General features: G+C 42.1%; 1 protein-coding gene across 2 annotated transcripts in view; it reads right to left on the bottom strand.

The window, feature by feature from the left end:
- Positions 1-21,138, bottom strand: part of HTR4 (5-hydroxytryptamine receptor 4) — a 252,924-nt gene that overhangs the window by 54,660 nt on the left and 177,126 nt on the right. Inside the window, exon 7 of one of the 2 annotated variants that reach the window (XM_025200897.1) lies at positions 2,854-2,929. The exons of the other annotated variant lie outside the window; for it this stretch is intronic. Within the exon in view, the coding sequence (XP_025056682.1) occupies positions 2,869-2,929 (61 nt within the window). The 3' untranslated portion in view covers positions 2,854-2,868. The remainder of the gene's footprint in view (positions 1-2,853; positions 2,930-21,138) is intronic. 2 annotated transcript variants of the gene reach the window in all.

The raw sequence follows: 21,138 nt of genomic DNA, 5'->3' as shown, positions 1-21,138 counted from the left end.
TCTGATTTAAATCTTTGTGCAAAGTAGAACTAAGCTAAGTTAATAATTACAAATTTATTTGACACACTTGCCCCTTTACCTGTCTGTGAAATGGACTGGCAGAGCTGGTGGATTCAGATCAGTACCTTTTCACCCTCTCGGGATGTGAATTTAGAAGTTCAGGCAGTGGATCTGAACACAATCTCCTTAAAGGGAATATTTTGGAGCAAGGCCTAAGCAATTGGCTATAGTTCTAAATAGCTGAGCCACTAATTGGAGAATGTTCTACAATAGCCAGAACTTGTGAAGCACTATATAAAACAGTTATTTGTATTCTGAAGAGCAAAGAGTCCAGTTATTCATGTATGCCCAGCTATCTTTTTGTAATCCTTTAAAGGTCATTGGTCCAGAATGTTACAGCAGTGATTGAGGATTACAGATGCTGAAATTTAGTGGGACTTTATGGCAAAATGTTCTTAAAAGATTTGCAAAGTCAATCCTGCAAGTTTAAAGAGAGAATACTAATACTGTCATCTCTAGGCTTGTCCCCTTTTTTTGCCCATCCTTTCTCACTACTGCATGATTTCCTGCTCTAGTGCTTAAGCAATCCACCTCTCAATAGTCAATGTTTGGGATTTCCATTGTTCTCCACGAGGCTGTTCTACCACCTAATGCATATTCTCACAATTGGAAAAACATCCATTTTCAGCCTAAGTTTTCCTTTATTTATGCTTAAAATTCTTGTGAAATAATTCTCCTCTCTTAATGATGATTTCACTCAAATTCTCCAGAGGAACTTTTCCAAAGAAAGTCAAGAAAGTTCAACAGAGCAAGAAAGCAGCTTGCATTATAATCACAACTCCGTGGTCCACAGTGCTCTCCTTATCTTTACCTTTCTCCTTGCTAGGAAAAACTACATAAGGCAGAGCTAGAAATTCTGACAGCTAACTTCTGCTCTACTGTGTTCAAACAATTTTAATTAAATTGTTCTAATTCACTATAAAGTACAACAACAATGGCTAGACACCCAGGGACTGTAAGAAGAAAATCCAACTGAAACAGGCTTTTTATTTGCTGCTATTTAAAATCTAGCTGCAACACCTACCATCAGGATAAAAAGTACTCATGGAAAACATGTTAATCCAAAACCTGCCAACATCCTTTCACTATTTTAAAGCGCTGTTTGCAATCAGTGTGGCATTGGACTCTTGCTGGTGCTTCATGATGCAAACTGTTGCTGCTCACACAGAAAACTACATCCAAGTTGGAAAGCATATCCTTTTCATGAGAAAAATCACCACGTTTTTATTTTGAAAGCCAACTAAAAGGAAGCTGTTCTTCCCTATGATAGAAACATTTTGCAATGGGGTTAAAATGGGGGTTTCTGTTGGGGGGAGGGGGGCAGTCTACCAGGACAATGCTTCTGCTTTTCCTAATGCAACCATTGCTGGCTGGATTCTTTTGCATGAGGAGATGTGAAATCCTCTCCAGGAATAATGATCTTCAGCAGAGTTACTAGCAAGACAAGGCCTTTCCATGTGGACATTTGTTCTGAGAAGTTTAAGGGGATGACAACAGTACTAAGGCTTGTTATAAGATGCATTTGAGAGAGGAAAGCTCTCCTTTATTGTTTTCTTTTTCAGATAACCTCTTGATAAAGGAGTTCCTGTCACCCATGGCAGACTGCACAGGTCTGGTCGGGTGTTCACACTTATAACCTGAAATATGAATCTGCTTCTGAGTCAGTTCTGTTCAAGTGTTGAGTATGGAAACAACCTTCTCATGACTATTGGTGTGCCTTGCCCCATTCCAGCATAGCACTCTTCTCTTTAAGTGAGCCTCAGTCCCTGTCCCTTTGCAGATGCAACTTAAGGTATCTCAAAGAAGTGGCCAGTCTCATGCTTTCTGCCTCCTTCCTGTCCTTCATTTTAGCTGATTTGGGTGAAGAGCCCAGAAGCCCTTGCATTTGTAGGAGCCTTATGCTGTTTATTCCTGATGCTACTGGTACCGAGGGTACACAGAAGGCAAAAGAGTTGTTAGCAGGAGTTGGTGACCCTTTCTTTTTGGAAAAGGGTGCTTCCCACCAGGTGGCAACTAAGATATTATTAGATTGATCAGTCTCTGCCTTTGGCAGAAGTGTCCCTAGCAGCTGCCACTGAACCCTGTAAATTAAGAAACTCGGTTATTTTTACTGAGTGAAGTCTTTAAGCATTAAGTTTGCAGATCCAAAGGTTTTACAGCATCGGTTCCCAAGCTGTGGTATGTGTACCTCTGAGGGTACACAAGACATCTTTTTTGGGGGAGGGGGGGCAGGAGTACATGGGAGAAATTGTGTAATGGCAGATTTAATTTTCATTATATTAATAATTAGCATTTAAGGCTTTACATTACATTAAATATTTTATGCTGGTAGGGATACACAAGCAGCTGGTAAATCTGGAGGGGGATATGCAAGAAAAAGTCTGAGAACCTCTGGTTTAGAGAAACCTATGCCCTGGATATAGGGCAGGATGTATAGGGCTTCATTGTTTTTGTCTGCAGTTAAATACCAGCCTATTGTTTAATGCCTGGTCATGTTTTTTTGTCTGTATAGTATCTAGAAATAACCAATGACTATAAATAATAATAATCCTAAAACTCAGCACAGCCACTACAAAAAGAGTGTTGCTAGCAATAATAGGATTTACATATAGGAAGTAACACTCTTGACATTCTGAGGTCAATTCCTGACAGGATATATTTGGAGTTTCTTCCTCCTCCACCCCACCCATGATGACCCACACAGCAAGGGAAAGTAAAAAGTGCATTACAATGAAGAATAAATACACACACAAACATACACACGGTGCTACAGTAATAAAATAAAAGACTTACAGAGCATGTTCATGGTTAGACAGGAACTGGTCTATTGCAGAACAGCAGGAGGAACTTGGAGATAGAGGAACAGCCACTTTAAGTGCAGAAGGGAAAAAGACAGACAGTGAGAGGGCAAGGGGAGAAAGGAAAGAAAATACAGAGATGATTAATCGGAAAATGACCTCCAGCTTACCTGTCATTCAACACCAAGAAATAATGTTAAAATAGCCTCTTAGGTCTAAATCTACCCCCTCCCCTGCCCCTTGCCCAATAAGGGCAGAAAAAATCTGAGTTAATAACGACATTAGCTCCTCTTTACAGAAGCCTTTTGAAATGCTCCGGAGTAGAGCTGTGAGTTCCTTTTTCCATAGCAAAATTTCATTTGCCTTTCAACTCACCCTTTCACTTTCCTATGCTCTCCTTTTCCCAAAGTTGCAAAACATGTTTCAGGACGATTTGGTGGGATTTTATTAAATATATCTCCCCTCTCTCAAGTTAGTCACATCATCAGAATCCAGTCAGTGGGAATAGCACATATATACAGTCCTATCTCTGGGTCAGTTCCGGAAATGTGTTCTGTAGCCACTAAGAGATTCTCTAAGACATGAAGCTATACAACTATAGAGCCCTTATGTTCTCGCCAATCACAAACAGTTGCTATGTCAGCTCCTAAGGTACTTGATCTATGGTGGCAAAGTTGAACATGTCATTTTTTCGGTATCACTAAAAAGGCAAACCTTGGATCTTCAGGCAACTACATTATTAAAACTCACCAGACTGCAGTGCACTGATGGAACAATTATGATTTAATTCCTAGTAAAGTTCAAACTGTGGTTAGAACTAGCTAGCATACATGAGCTAGCATACAATACAATGTTTTAGTCATTTTGGTTTGCTCTATGCAATGCACTGTTTTGCCTGTTACACACCCTTTCAATGGGAAATAAACCACCAGGTAGGATCCTTGACCATTTTTCTTAACTCTTAGGCTAGGGACAGAAATTACACAAGTTGGTATAAGCGATCAGTTCAAATCTGTGACACTACAGAGGTTCAGTGCACATAAACCACTTTCAAAATGGCTGAAATTGGTTTAAGAGAAACCTGGAGGGATGTAGTATCAGTCTTTAGATAATTGGTTTATTGAATTTCTGTCCCAGCCCCGCTCCAGATTTTTGTTAACTCACAATCCCCCAGCATTTCCGGATACTCCCCCCCGGCAACCTCTCAGGCCTGCAGGGTGGGCAGGCTAGCCTTGGCCCATGCTGTCTGCTCCAGCTGAGCATGGCGGTGTGCTCTAACTCCCCCTGGCTTCTAGCCTGGGCCGCTGCAGGCCTGTGGCTGCATTTCCACAAAAGTGAATGTCTGTTCACTTGCTTATCAGTTCCATCAATGCAGTTTAGACTAATCTGTGAAGATTGAATCGATTCAGCCTTGGGCTTTTTGACTGTCTGTACTCAACCTTAGTGCTCCTTCGAAGCATAGGTCCAGTCCCTAGTGCCAATTTTCAGCTCCCAAGGCTGGGAGAATAGAAATCTAGCATTTCTGGCATGGAAAACCAAGTAAAAGGCTCCTTAGAGCTTTGTAAATTTGATTTGATGGTTGGTTTGGGAAAGCTTGGGATTTAGAAGCAGAGCCTCGTTTGTAGAGTCATAGGTCCTGAAGCCAGAAGAGACTGTTTTGATAGACTATTCTGTTCTGTTTTGATAGATATTCTATAAAAAATCATACAATCCTTGGTAAGTTATTCCAGTGGTTAATTATCCTGTCAAATATCTGTAGATTAGTCTTGGTATGACTTTTTTTTTCTAGTTCTAACTTTCAGTCACTTCATTATGTTATATACCTGTCTACTAGATGGAAGAAGCCAGTTATTGTCAACTTTTGTGTTTTCCAAGGAAGTACTCTTAGATTGTCACCCTTTAACCTTCTCTATAACATATACTGAGGCCCTTGAGTGCCTCACTATCAGGTGGGTTTTTAAAAACTTTCATTTTTCTTATGGCTCTTCTCTAAACCATCTCCAGTTTCTCACCATTCTCTTTTAGATACAAGAACTGGCCACAGTATTCCACTAGGTAAAATAACCTTCCTAACTGGCCACTCTTATACTTAAACCATGAAGGACTGTATTCATTCATTTGGCCCCAGCCAAGGGGCCAATTCACTAAGGTGGCTATCTATTCACTACGCATGCTGAAATTTTTTTCAGAGTCACTGCTCTACAGGACTCTCCCAGACTGTAAGAATGGTCTATGGTCTTTGTTCCTTGACCCTTTGTTTCTGAAGTTACCCCCTTGGTATAATTACCATTTGATCTAGAATGGAAGATGTTCTACTCTCTTCCCCAATTTCTATGTTCCTCATGACACAACTGTAGAGGCAAGCTTCTGAGCGCACGTCCAGATGAGCGCACACGTGCGGTTTGCAGTGCCTGAAAGCTGTTTGTGGCACTGCAAACCACATGTGACATACATGCACACATTTGCCGTGCTGGCAATTAGCAGTGCAGCAGGGTTTTTTGACAACAGAAGATCCCAGTGTCACAACAAGAAAAAAAGCCCCTAAAAAAAGTGGCATAGTGTACACAGCAGCAGCGTGCACCACCAGAAATGGAGCCTGGCCAGCTGAACCATGCTCTGGCTGCCAGGCAGGCTCCAAGCAGCCCTTGGCACTGCTGCTGCCCCAGGACCCTAAGTAAGGCTGCTGGGGCCAACACAGGTGCTGGGCCCAGCCTCCTCTACTCCACTCACGTCAATTTGCCGCACATCAGAGCGTGCATGCAGGAGCATGCCCTGGGATAAAGAGCAGCGGCACAAATACATGCCACTACTATTTGTCCCATGGGAAACGCACGCCCCTGCACATGCACGCTTGTCAGGATGCGGTCAGAGATTTTTTCACTAATCAAACCTCACTCCATCAAATCCTTCAGGGTTCCTAATTGCCATAATGCTCCAACCTACTTTTTCCTGTGGTGAACAACAGAAAGAAGAAAGATGATTTTTTTTTTAATTTATGCTGAACCAGCCAGAGCTGGAGAAACAACACCTTTGTAAAGCCTGTTCTACACAGATGGAACATATTGTCACAAAGCATGATATCCAACATCACTTTGCAGTTATGCAGAATAAGAACCATTGTGTTAAAACATGTTAGTGAATGCCAGGACATTTTAAACTCTAATCACATTTAGTTAATGTGATGGCACAGAATTAACCAGAAAGAGCTTGTTTCTAAATGCAATTTATCCTCCTCATCATCATGAAGAACAAAGCTATTTACATTGAATAACTACCATGTTTTTTAATGTGATGCATTAGAAACAGATAAATTGAGACTGGCTTTCTTCTCGTTGTTGCTGTGGAAGTCCCACCAGCAGCAGGGGTTTATTCTAATTAACTTCTCCGTACACCACAAAAGATATATGTAGAAATATAATCTAAAACGCACAGGTTATTTCCAGTGTACTCAGTACAATCAAAGCTTTGGGTGCTGACTATAAGGAGGCACCAGAATTCCCTTTGCTGTAAGTTTCTGCTATGGCAGGGGCAGGCATGCACTGCCCCTGCCCAGTCATAAGAGTTGGGCAGAGTGGTGCTTCAAAATGCAGTGTGGAGGGTGAATGGGTTAAATGGAATGGTGCTTATTTCTCCCCCTCTTTTTTTCCCCCCCTTCCCTCAAAGAGCCTTTCCAGACCAGGCACAGCCCTACACACAATATGTATGTATCTGGGTGGAGAGAAGGGGGTGCAAATGGGATCAGCTCCCAGGAAGCCATGAAGCTCCAGCAGCAGCCCAGCCCAGTAGGACTTCCTTTTTCCCCACCCAAGCTTCCCCACCCTTGTCTAAAGGTCAGCATATCCTTCCCCCTGCTCTCCCAACTCAGGCACTCAATGAGCTTGCTATACCTCTGGGTTTAATCAGCAATGGAAAAAGAGACTTGACGTGTAGCATTTAATGGTATGGAAAAGGGACTTTGATACTAGAACAGTGGTTCTTGACCACTGGCCTGCAAGCCAGTTTTGGCCCACGAGAAAACGGTGTCATTGTTAATTGCCACACCCCTGCTGCCAAATTTCCAGTTCTGTAGGGAGCCCTGCAGGCATGATGACATGACACTGTGTGCTAGATTGTGCCAGTGTGTGGCCAGGCCAGTGTGCTAGATCACACCCATGGACCGACCTCACATATTAACTCAATATGGGATCCAAGCCACAAACTGATCCTGCACGCAGGATCTGGCCCATGGACTGGCTTTGTACCAATCCACTATAATAAATCTTAAGGCGAAAGAAAAGATTGCAACACATACCAAGAGACCTAGCTAATAATTTTGGGGGTTGGTTTGCTTTTATTGGCAATGTGTGTGTGAATAAGAGCCTTTTCTTTCTCAGCTTCATATAGTTCAATAGGTCAAGCCTTTTCTTGTTCAGCTTGGTATAGTTCAATAGGTCATTTTCTGTCTATTCCAATGTTTCTCAACCTTTTTAGACTCAAGGCACCCTCAAAAAATTATCTTTTGTTTTTCGCATGTTTTTGGACTTCTGAAAAATAATAGAGGAATTTTTCTGTTGCAGAGAAGTTGGACCATAAGAAGTCAGAATATTTTTGATACTATGGTTTTCTATTTTAAATCTCTGGATTCTTCCTGTGAATCGTGTTGGCATCCAGTGCTAACATTGCATGGCACCTTTGAAAGAATCTCCAGGCACTTCAGGGTGTGGTGGCACTCTGGTTAAGAATCACTGGTCATCCAGGTACCATGAAACAGCATCTCCGAACATCTCTCACAACTGTACTTTGTGCTAGGCACAGGTCAATAGTGTTTAAGATCTTGCTCAGAACCCCTTCTAAGACGGCATGAGAGGCTCCTTGGCTATCCTAGGATTGCAAGATGAATCATGCTCAGAAAGGATTCTTCAGTATAATGCAACTTATGTTTCCAAGCCTCTTTCCTTGTAATATTACAAGAGAAGTGGTGCTGGCTCCTACCCTGTGGGTCTTTAAGAGGAGGCTAGATGAACACCTTGCTGCGGTCGTTTGACACCAGTGCTCTTTCCTGCCATGGCAGGGGGTCGGACTTGATGATCTGTCAAGTCCCTTCCGACCCTACAAACTATGAAACGCCTATGAATTACTAACACCCTTCAAGTCCCTGGCAAGTAGAACTGTGCTCTAAATTGTGCTGAATATTGAATAAGAATGGAGGCATCTTTTATACCTCAAAATGCAGTGAAGAGAAATAAGCTGTAATGAAACCGTTCTTGCTGCAATTTTTGCATTGCAGCATAGGGGAGGCATGAATTTTAAACATAGCTACTTAAGAGTGTCACACTTCACTCCCATGCTTCCACTTCCTGGAAGATAAAATCAATAAATTCCATGCACTCTGTGCTGCAGCTGACTGGACAAAGATTGGACAGAGACAGATTTAGCAAGAAATTGGCTAACAATTGCAAAGTGATTTAGGCTCAACTGCAAAGCTCCAGGAAGCCTGGGAAGCTTTGATCCAAGAATAACAGGGACACTGAGAGAAGACTATGAAAGACAGAGACATAATAACTGAAGCTGTTTTGAAGCCAATTCTCTAGTAAATGCATTCATATTAATCTATATGTTGTGTCAGGTCTTCAGAAGATGGAAGACATTTTTCTCATGATTTATAAAAAGTCTGGAAACGAAGAGAACATTGAAATTGCTTTGCAAAGTGCGTCAGCCCCAGGAAGGAACAGTCACTTAACACACTGTCTGGTAACTGGAACAACCAAATGTAAAGAGCAGTCCATCAATTTGACTCTAGCTCTCAAGGCTCAGGGGTTTCATAGATGCTGGATCAGATTTGGTCCTTCTTTAATACCAGAAGCAATTTTTTCCCCTATGTCCAATCATGGGGTAAACCAGTGCTTTCCATCTTTGGTCAGAAAGTTCTTTGTGGCTTTCATTGGCGTTTGTCTTACTTCTAAAGAAGAGGTGATATTTTTGGCACTCACAACAGCTTCACCTTTCTTTGACTTGTTCTTTTATTCATTTCCCAGAAGCCACTGAGTTGGTGTAACAAGCTTTAATAGTGGCATAAGTAGCATCACTGGCAATGATAATGTAATCACCATCTGTGAATAATCCTGCTGACGCGGGAAGGCTACATGAGGTTCATTTTACCACAGGGGACATCTCTCTAGTTTTATGTTATTTGTATTTAATGTGATTTGACAAGAATGATGGTAATGATGAAAGAGAATCAGAAGGCTGCATGAAAGGGCTGGTGAAGAAGCAAAGTCACAGGGATCATAAAGTTCATCTGAGATACATGGGGAGGGATGCAGCTGCAGGGCAAAGGAAACACATGGACATGGTTGTACCTTCCCTTATGCTCAGGGAATAGAACTGCACACTCATCCTTTTATTGCAGACCTCAATTCTGTCAATAGCTCTGAAGACTCTCAAGAGAGTATCTGATGGTTACATCACCCTATCCCTTCCAAATGTCATTTGATTATTCTTAAAAGTGTACATAAAACTTTGCAAACATATCAGGTTATGATTTTTTTTCAGTTGAGGTTAACCCTACCAGCTGAGGTCTTGGGAGTAGAACCCCTGAAAGCCTTTCAGGTTCTACTGTCTGAACAACATTGAAGTATTTCCTGGAAAAAGGTGTGTATATAGGAAGTGCAGGAGAAGGGGTCAACAATACTGCAAGAACAAAACACAAGGCATTGCTTAGCTATCAATGAACTTTACAATAGCAAACATGTATGAGTACTTCTGCATTTAGGGACAACCTTAAAATGATAAACTGAAGTGATGTACATGATACAGGCATATTTTATTTTAAGGAAATCAATTTAGCCGTAAGCTGACAAGGATGCATTATCGAAAGCAACAGGTAGAAAAGATTTTAATATCTATTTGCCGAAGCACTTCTGTAGCAGTTCCTTGATTTTTAATTTGTAAATGTATTATATTCTAGCAGGTTCTTTGGCTTATTTACTATGGAGTCTCCTTCAACAAACCTAACTTCCTGGAGAAATACTGTGTTGCAATCCTATCTGATATCTATTACCAAAGAGATCATAAAGCATATTTTGTATTGAACAACTGATGTGTCTCAATACATGAGCTTAAGTTGCTGTTTATTATCCAGCATGCTACAAAGTGGATTATGCCCTAATCAATAATAAGAGCCCTTACCATAGAGTGCTAACAACTTCTTAATTATTTTATTTGTAAGAATACAAACATTAGCCCATGTGTCTGATTTAAATGCTCTCTCTCATAATAATATTCTGACTTTTTCAAATCCCTGTGACAATATGAATGCATATGGTGTTTATCTTCATCTCCTGTTTTAAACGGTATGTATCTTTGTGGTGTGCAATTAAACAGCTGTCATGTTTCATCCAGGAAGTGGCTTAATTTCAGGACAGAATAAAGCGATCCCTAACTATAGCTTGTATTTTAGACTCCAAGTGCGTTGGGATCCTTTGGTGCTACAGACATTTTGGCCATTACTTAACAGTGAATTGATACCCTGGATGAGATGTGAATTTTAGAGCTGTGCAATATGTCCATAAGAATGTTTCAGTATGTTATCAGACTCCTACAAAGAGGAAACGCTGACAAGAACACTAAATGCGTCAGAGAAAAAGAACAGAAAATGATGCTTTCTATGTAATCAGTCTTTAGGCAGGTAAGGGCTAACATCAATGCAACGATCATTTTTCTGTGATAAAATGTGTGTGAAAGACTTGTTTTCCATAGCATGGATTGAAATAGTCTGATAACGCTGCAGGGGACAGCCAGTACCAGCCTGCATTCAAGCAGTGAGGCTGGCATTCAGGAAAATATACCAGTATCTCTCCCAAGCATGAGGTACACAGAGAACTGAAGGGCAAATTATTCTGCTTCCATTGAACTCAATGGTGAAACTCCTGTTAACTTCAGCAGACACCAAGAGTTCCAGAGATTGGACTCTGGAATTTTTCTCTGGGAAAGTGACTGATAGCGTGAAAGACCATAAGAGAGTTTGCATCCAGCTATCCTTGGAGTCATGACAGAGAGAGTAACAACTGCACATGAATCAACTATCTCTTTGGATCATGTGTGCATCTTAGTAACATGAATCCACTTGGAAGTACAATGTGATTAATAAAGGACCCTGTACTATTATCAGCTGATGCAACAACATAGAACAAAAGCTTGGCTCATGTAAACCATTTGGTTCATAGTTGTATTTACACTGATACTAGGGCTGTGCAAAACTTTGGTCCCTGATTCAACTGGGCAAAGTTTGGCCCGATTTTGGTGGCCGAATCTCTGAATCTGAATCTAATCAGGAGCCCCTTTTTAATCTCTCCAAATCAAATCAGAACCCTTCAAATCGTTTCAGAGAGATTCGGCAATTCGGATATAGACACAGCTTTAAACGTTTTCTCTGCATACCTCAAGGTACCAGGCGGCTCATGAATCCAGTGATGGTGGGGTGGATGAAACATCCCACAGGAGCGTGGGGGGCTCCCCAGCATGCTTGGCAGCAAACCAGACACTTCCGGCCCACTTCTAGGTCCACCAGGGAGCGCATGAGGGCCCCCCACCCCCCCCGGCTCAGCGACTGGTGCCTTCTAGGTCTGGGGGGGCACCCTGGGCCCCCCCCCACAGCTGATCGCCAAGCATGGGGGTGGGCCCAGCATGCTTGGTGGTGGACCAGAAGTATTTCTGGTCCACTTCCAGATTCGCCGCCGAGCATGCAGGCCCCCCCCTGCAGTCCTCTGGGATGCTCTATCTGCCCCAGCATCGCCGCATTCATGAGCTGTGCTTGGTACCTTGAGGTATATAGCAAAAACATTTAAAGCTGTGTCTATGGCCAAATCGTTGATTCTCCAAATCGGCATCAAATCTTCAGATTCAGATTCAACCGGATTGAATCGGGGACAGTGATCCGAATCAATGAATCAAATCACTGTCCTGGATTCGGGCCGACTCCAAATCGGACATCGCCCGTTTCGCACACCCCTGATTGATACTGTTTGACATTCCTCTCCTGGAACTTTAATAATATTTAGCTGGAAGATCAAAAGCTCTTACATACCTGCGTTCTCCTAGCTAACAAACTGCTACATTTTATTAAATAAGGTCTAATGAATGGTACAAATCAACTTCCCACCAACTGAAATTTTTGAGGGCTTCTGTCCAAAGACACTGCATGTGCATGCTTTAATATCAAGCAAAGTCAACCATCTGCCTAGAGAATGCAGTATACAATGAAATAATATACTCTATCCCTGGACCAACACTATTCAAATAAGGAAAGATGCCTCCAAAATTATGTGTTTCTCCTTTCATTCCATGTTATTCCATGAAGAATTGCTTGGTTCCACTGTGATGTAACATAAGGGTAAATTCAGAACATGGTTGAATTTGGAGTTACTGAGTAATCACATTTGTAGTAGAGCTTTTGTGGAAGAGAGAGGATTAGGGCTCTTCCCCCCCCTCCCCCCCTGCCATTTTTGTCCTATGACCTCTAGGAACAGCCCTTATTAATGCTGCAAGCTGTTGCCTACTACTTTGTAATATCAGGTCTCAGATATGTGTAAGAATGAATGTTAAAGAACCAAACCTGTCAGTGAAAGGGGAGCTCTGACAAGTGTTTAAAGACAGATGTGGAATAAAGAGTAAGACTAAGGGCCTACTGAGTTACTGAATCTGTTCTGCATGCTTCCCCACACAACATATCCACCTTATCTTGTCTGTCAGTTTTCCTGCTAATACACTGAAAGCCTTTTTGTGAAATTATGACAATTATTTCTATGACCCTTTCAGTTTTCATAGCTACCTATCTCCCAGGGCCTAATTTTTTTCTCTCTCAGTGCACATATAGAAGTATCATCTAATGAGGCTTAGAATCTCTTGATATCTGACACATTGGCACAACACATGTTGATGAACTGTCTTTGATTTTACCAGCCTGCCACCCCTTGTGCACTTACCCCTTCCCTTCCTAGGGCCCAACATACTTGTGAGTTTTATACTTAGTGTTCCACATTTTCAGTTTTTACTGAAATGTCACTGATTTAAATTACCTGCTTTTTAATTGAAGTTATTCATTTTTTACTGATCTACACCCATTTTTCACATGTTCCCCATGCCTGTGACCCGTGTAGCAGCAGGAGCTGCCACCCCCTCTCCATGCCCCCCAGGTGAGAAATGGCTTTGTCCCGTGCCCTGCCCCACCCCAGCTGGGCAGCGCCTGGTGGGGTGGTCACAGGGGTCCCAGGGTTCTGTCCCCTCTGGCCCGGGGGCACAGCCAAGGCTGGCCCCACCCCGGCTCCCCCACTCCGGGGCCTCCAGGAGATGTTTAAAACTTTTTTTTTTTTTTCTTTTCTTCCTTTTATTCCATTCTCAACCTGGATTTTATGTTTGGAAGATAAATCCTGAAAAATTCCCAGAATTTTTTTTTCTTTTTAATAAAAAATGAAAATGCGGAACACTAGTTATACTTAAAACAGAAGGTCCCATGAAGATCTCCCTTCAAATTTATATGGCAAAGATCCTGCACAAATTAACCAGCAGTAGATGTTACTTTGCAGAAGTCTGAGAGAATGGGGTAATGAGTCCAGCTTAGCAGAAATTTATTTTCACTGCTTTAGTATACTTAAGAATAAGAACGTTCATTAATTATACACGGCTTATTCTACACAGGAGCTTGGTTCTTGTTCTATAGCATTTTTCTCTTTGTCTGCATCTTGCATATGTGCATAAATGCATGTACATGCTACAGCTAGAGATGGGTTTGGATCAGAACCCTGGCTTGGAAATATCCTAAACGTGGCAAAAATGTAGATCTGCATCCAATTTTCATTGCTGTCTTTTGTCTGTGTAATTGGTCAAAACAAATGCCTAGATATTAACAACCCTGAAATGTCATCTAAGTCAGATCCAACTTGAATCTAACTTTGCAGCCAAGGCAATTTGTTACTATGACTGATGAAGCTGTCAATATAGAAAATGATTACTTTCTCCAATGCCAGTGGACACAGGTTAGTTATTACTTGCAATGATTTTAATACAAAGGGAACAGACATGCTTTGAAAAGCTGATGGCTCAAGAGCAAAGACTCCTGCCTGACAAGAAACAATGAGGTAGTTTTTGCACTTGAAAGAGAGAATACAGTGGAATTCAATTATAAGGATCACTTTAGGCAACACAAAGTCTCTTCTTTTGATCTATTTCCCTAAAGTTCATGATCTATTGATCTATAAAACACTAGGCTTTCTTGTGTGTATAAGAGCTTTTTGAAATGAAGTTCCAAATCTTATTGTAATAAATGAAATGAATATTTTGAAATGAAGTTCAAAATCTACATGTAATAAATTAGCAATGTTAACTTTGCAATTCAACTGTACTTTTAATTCCTAATTCGTAGCTGCCTCCACCTAGTCAGGATAGGGATTTTTGAAAATTATTCATCTCAAAAAACTTTTGCTTCCATACTATGAAAAGAAGTGATATTTTATAAGTAGGGACCTACCGAATTCATGACCAATGTAGAGAGCGAATGCATGTTTCCCCACGCCTACCTCATTCCTTTGTCCCCTGCCCTGATGCTGATTAGCAGAGGACCCTGCCGCTCCTTCCTGATCAACAGAGAAGCTAAACACACAGTTCTAGACATGGCACCATTTTTGCCTCCCTACCAGTCAGCAGCAAACAGCAGAGCCGTCCGGGGCCCCTCAGCCAATCAGTAGCAGGAGGCAAAAATGGTGCCATATTAAAACTGAAGTCTTCACCTCCCTGCTTATCAGGAGTGAGCCATACGTGGGGCCTCTCCACCAATCAGCAGTGGTAGGAGGGGTGGGAAAAACTGAAAGATTAAAGGAGCCACAGCGCACCCCACTCCTGCTATCAATTCAGTAGGTCCCTATTTAGAAGTCTTGGATGCATACATCCATGTACAGATAAGAAAATGAATCTAACTACTCAAGCAACTAACTGATCTATGAGTACAAATTAAGTGCATAATTGAACATTTATCTTGTATGCCAATTTTTGAAAACTGGATTGTGAAGTGTGCCTGCCCTGCTGCTGATTTAGCAGAGGACCCTGTCGGTTCCTCCTGATCAGCAGGGAAGCTGAAAACACAGTTTTAGACATGGCACCATTTTTGCCTCCCTGAAAGTCAGCAGCAAACAGTATACACATAACGTGTGTCCGTGTGTGCATCCACACACTGCGGGTGTGCTTGTATTGAGTCTGAAATAAAATCCGAGAGCTAGCAACATATTAAGAGTCCCTTTCTGCCATATGTGAAAGTTCAACAAGCTGAAAGAGGGTTCTCTCTCTGAAACACCCAAGCCAGATGAAAAGGAAAAAAAACAACTCCTAAAAAAATCTGTTTGAGTCTATTATAAAGTCATCAACTGTCCATAGTTTGGTTTCCGATCCATTAAGGTTCACTCTCCCCTTCAGTGCCCACTCCCTGCCACTGTGACACAAAGGATACTGGCCAAAATGGACCTACGGTCTGACTCAATAAATGACAGCTCCTACATTTTAGGCTAGGGACAGAAGTTACACGTAAACTGGTTTAAGTGATCAGAAACTGGTTAAAGCCATAACAGATGTGACAGGCTGGCTGGCAGTGACTTAGCCCAGGGGTTTTGAAGAGGTAAAAGAGGACTGGAGGACTTGGGATTCCCTTTTCTGTTATGTTCCCAGTACTGTTGTTTCATTAAAATATATATGGTTAAGTCCCCATTGGTGGTCTGGCCCTGCTCTATAGGGGGAGGAGAGTCCCTACACCTCCCACAGCTCTTGTGCACCTGCTTTGATCCGTTCAATTGAAGAGGGGGTATCTCTTGGAGTACCACCTGGAGCAGTAAGCGCTGGCTGACAAGGGGGTGGTGGGGCAAGACTGGCTGAGGATGCAGCCCAGCCTCGGGAGGAGGGGGAAGATACTGCCGCCCCCCAGGCAAACCCCAGCTGGGGTCTGGGGCTAGGAAGGAGAGTTAAACGTTCTTTCCCCTGCTCAAACTTTCTATTGGCTACAACTGTGGACTACAAATCCCAGAGGCATCTGGAAGCAGGACGAAGACGTGATAAGCAACTCCGCAGAGTCCTGCTGCTGTGATTTTTGGACTGCAAATTCCAGAGACCTCAGGGGCAGCAGGAAGAGGAAGTGAATACACAGCCAGAGAGCTAGGGACAGACCTTCAAAAAGCTTGAGCCTGAATTGATTCAAAAAGCTTGAGCCTGAATTGGTTCAATTTTTCCAGGTTAGTCTAACCGGGCTAGGCTAAATTCATTTTGTAACCAGACAGACATCCCAGACATGCAGGCACATGCCTGCAGTGACTCGGGCTAGAAGCTGGGGGGCACTAGAGCAGCCCTCCCTAGCTTCCACAGGGCTGAGCTGAGCGGGGCATGGCCAGGTCCCAGCAGAACGCTGTGATTATTTCCTCCCCGCACCCCCCAGCAGCCCAGCAGGGGATGTTTATTACTTCTAACTCAGTTTTTATCAACCCATTAAGAAAACAAAGCCTCTCTATGTTAACTAATGAAGCCCTTCTTAAACAGCTCTTCCAAGGAAGGACATTAAGCTACCTGTTGATTAGCTCCAAAAAGCCTGTCTGCCTGTCATCTCCCACAGCACAATCGTAGCCAGCATGCGGTATGCTAGCCAATGCTGAGGTGTCTGTATAAGGCAGAGAGGAGGGGAGAATAATCCTTGCTTAGAAGGGAAAAGCCAGGCAAACGTTCTGTGCCTGCAAGTGTCTGTCAGAGCTCTGGCCAAGGAGCAGAGGGGAGGAGCCAGCTCTGCTGTGGAGCTGAGAGTCCCACCTAGCCCAGAGAGCATGCCGGGATGCTGGGGGTGTCTGGTTTAACTTAAACCAGCAAGGGGTCTGGGACAAAGATTGCATAAACCAGTTTAAGACAAATCAGTTAAGTCTGATACTACATTCAACCAGGTTTATTTCAAACCAGTTTTGGCCATTTTCAAACTAGTTTATGTGCACTGAACATCTGTTCTGTTACCGATTTAAATCAGTTTCTGATCACTTAAACCAGTTTATGTGTAATGTCTGTCCCTAGCCTTTGACTGTATGCATTTAGCCCTTATGTTTTAAGATGGAAATGACGCTGGTTGCTTACACACATTCATTTAAAAGTGCCATGGGATCTGATCCCTGATCCCAACACTTGTGTGGCATGGCAGGAGGCTTGATTTTTGGAATTCGGGCTGAGATCCAGATCATACCCTTTCAATTTGCCAGGGCAGGGGGGGAGCCTGGGATCATGAGCTGAGTTCCCCCTGCATCAGAAAATTGAAAGTCAGGTGCCCACTGGTCTGAGGCCAGGGCTAACAATCAGCTGACGGTTGGCCCCAGTCATGGAACCTGCCATAGGTTCAACTTAAGGTGCCAAACAAACCAGCCTTACAAATGTTCTACATGTAATATATTTTCCATTATAATATGTTATATGCAGAACATTTGTATGACTGGTTTGCCATCTAATGATGCTTTTAAATTGTGTGCACATTGCCATTTATGCTACCTTTAACACATTAATAAAAGCATAAATGTAACATGTAGAAGAGGCTTCTGAGAACTGTCAAGGTAGAGCTCTCTCCACAGTGAAAGAGTTTTTAATTCAAGCTGCTTCACTTTGTTCTGTATTTGACAGCAGCTACACATGTTCTCCTATGGGGCAGTCAAAGCACTGCGTTTGATGGTAGATGGGTGCTTTGTCATCATATTCAGTAGGAAATAGTCCAGGTTTGGTTGCTCCAAGCACATGGCACTGTAGAAGAACTTGCTTTATTGCCACATCTCTGCATATTGCCATACAGTCATGATCATCAACAAAACTTCCCTTCCTCCACAGTGACCGGCAGCTACAGCCTGTTATTGATGATTGCTTCTTATTTACTTTATAAATACCAAACCAGGAAACTGAACTGGAAAACAGTCTTTCTTCTAATCCAAATAAATGAAGCCCTGATCATTTCAAACTGCCTTTTCACTGGTGTTTCTTGTTAGAGTCCTGAAAAGCTAAGGTTACTTTTTGCCCACCTGTGTTTTCAGTGTACGCCAGCACTTACTGATATGCTGTATCTGATATCCTGTCATGCTATTTCCAAACATTTTCTGTCTCTGACTGAAAATACATCAATGTAGCAGGGATAAAGTTACTAAAAAGTTCACAAAAAGATTATGGATTCTCCCACTACCTGCAGTGCAATTAATGGTACTTGTTGTGCAGTGCTCATGTTTTCTAGGTTTCAGCGATCTCCTGGGAAATTCTTGGTTTTAAAGTAGAATTCATCAGCTTGATTTCAACCATGAATTTATGCCATATCGGTACCTTAATATGTTTTGTGTTAACTGCTGATGCAGACTTCAGGTACTGGAAACCAAGGGTATGAAAAACAGTAAGTTCAGGAATTGTTTAATGGGTATAACAATTAACTGTGTAAACTGGATTTAAGTTAAGAGAGAATATTAAGGTATTATCAGAAACAACTGAACCAAGAACTCTATTAGAAATCATGGAACAGCCCGCCAAGGGAGGTCATGAAAACTCTCTTTTGAGTAATTTTAAATAGCAGCCACAAATATGTACTATAGGGAGCTGGTCAGAGATTGGGATCGACTACAAAATCCTGTAGATCTTTCCTATCTCATAATATCTATTGACCTATATAATGATCTATTTAATTGATTATTCATGGTGGTATGTATAGTGGCTACTTTCTATACCATCAAGAAAGATGGTCCCTGCTGAGAGGAGCTCAGCTTATACAAAAAATGTATTAATGGACTTTGAGGCAGATCAAAAGGTAACAAAACATCACCTTGTTCCACAAGTAGCTCCAATGACTTCAGTATGATTTAAGACTCTAGTCAACAGGCTAGAATCTGTCCACTACAACTAGCATGCCACCATAAGTGTAGCCGTGAAGTGGATGGAGATGACTGATAGAGAATTCACGCCTTGTTAGAAGAACTCTCCCTAGTGGAAAGCTGATGGACGTGGCCCTATCCTCCCCCTTACTTCAGGGCTAGGACATGTTGTCTGGGACAGAGCAGGGATGGAATGAGTAAGGGGTGGGCAAAGGCCCAATTTGTTCAGAGGCCAGCTGAACAGAATCAGGAAGGTCCTAACCAACTCACTGAGGCATTTCCCCCGACATTTTGTATGACCTGCATGTTGATGGGGTGGAGAACTGAGGATGACGCAACTCATGGAATCACAGTCTGGCCCTGTGGGAGGTGATTTTATAAAATAAAATGTAACTAATAATTTTTCATCTTGATTCATTTTCACCCCCATTCTATCAACTGGCTCTTCAGAGATGACACGCTTCACAGTAACTGCCATTTCAAAAATATTTTCATCCATCTTATTTGCCAGCCTTGTTTACAAGGTGAGGTAGGTTACTGTGCTCATCGTGACAAAGAGAATTGCTATGAACAGATGGGATGGCTGAGAAGGCCTTGGAACTTCATCTTGAGCAAATATTGACTTAAATATTAAACTGGAGAGATTATCACTTTGATGTTGGGTGCAGCACATGTTAGGAAAAGGATGAACTGCATCCTCAATCACCTGAGATAATTGTTCCTGGCATCTCCAACAAGTTGTTTGAAGTCATTTCAGCAGTCTTTGCTCACTTCTGTTTGGATTTTCATTCTCCAGGTGCTCCCTTGACCCCCAAATTCACCTTAGAAACTGAGTATAGCACAGAAGGCATTTTTATTCTTTGGATCTAGCTGGTAGGTAGATATTAGCATATGCAGATAAATAAGGCAAGGCACTAGAGAAGACTGTCCAGTTGCACAGTAAATCAACTGCAAACTTGGGGAAAGACCCCAGTGTAGTCACTTATTTGAGTACCTGGCTGTAACTCCTAAATCACAGTGCTCCTTCAAGGCAGCTTGCTTACCTCCTTCCCTAGCCATGAGTTACCAAGTAATGCTCTTGCGTCTTACATCTGAGTTCCTATGCAACTATTCTTTTTCACTCCCAGAGCACTCCTAAAGAACTTCTGACAATAACAGTGCGATGAATGCCAAGGAGGTGGATTGATTTGCTGACAAGCATTGCCTAAAGATTTTCCCAGTGTTAGTAAATCTCTCAGTCTAGACTTTTACACCATGCGCATAGCCCTGGGATCTGAACATTTGCAAGTGATCATCTTATTAGATGGAGATCCTTACCTCCTAGGACATCAAGTTTTGGAGCTAGTAAAAGCTAAATTAATGCAATAGGCACTGGGAGCTCCTACCCCAGACAGCTGTGTAGCAAACAGATGTATGAATGGCTTAATTTGTAAAGCTCATAAATTTTAACTTTGAAGGGTATAGGAGACAGATATTTCTCCTGATCCTTGTCATGAGTTCTTTACAGGAAGTTAGATGAAGGTTATATTGTTTTCATATTTCTCTGTGTAGCATTTAGAGAGATTTTATTATGTTATATCATGGTGCATGGCTGCTAGTTCCAGCATAAAGTGAGGAGGGTTGAGCATAAGACTAACCACTTTGCCTCATACAGCTGCCATTCCAGTAAAAACGGCTGTTCAGATGATTTCTGGTGCTGTATGAAGGCACCTGGCAAAAGACGGTTACCGAAGCGAGGACACTAAAAAGATTGATGTTGACAACATAAAAACAGCTCAAAGTTCGTTAAAAGAATGCGAGGACAAATATTTTGAACATCCAGTATCTTGCAGATCATAAAGAAGATGGATACCTGGGGGAGGAAAATAATGGACTGAAGTGAGATCAGATTGGTGTGTGTGTGTGTGTATAAGGAAAGCTTCAAACAAGGGACAAAACATTCCACCTAGACATGCTGCAGACACAATGAGCATTCACCAACTCCGCAGAAGTCACTCATCAGCTGGAAGGCTACGAATTAATACATTATATATGCCGCATTCCAAAATAGATTCCTAAAGATGTTAACCCTATACTGTAAAGCTCAAAGATGAGTTGTCTCCAAAATGTAATTGAGAAAATGTCACACTCGATCCTGATGCTGGATGATTTTAACACCAAAGTGGGACATAACTCCCAGCCCTTGCTTCCCTGTTGTCCCATCCAGTTCTTAGGCTTATCAGCCAAAATAGTGAAAGACCCCTTGAACTGGGCTTTGTGTCAGACTCTAATATTGCAAGTGCCCTGTTTTACTCACAAACATATACAAAAAGAAATGAGGAAGTTGCCAGATGGCAAAGCAAAAAACCCAGATTGGCCACATTTGCATCAATTCAAGATTCAGGTTATCTGTCCAAGATGTG

The sequence above is a fragment of the Alligator sinensis genome, unplaced genomic scaffold (genome assembly GCF_000455745.1).
Source record: "Alligator sinensis unplaced genomic scaffold, ASM45574v1 scaffold360_3, whole genome shotgun sequence".
Classification (NCBI taxonomy): Eukaryota; Metazoa; Chordata; order Crocodylia; family Alligatoridae; genus Alligator; species Alligator sinensis.
Note: the sequence above shows the minus strand (reverse complement) of the source record. Positions and strands in the feature narration are given on the sequence as shown.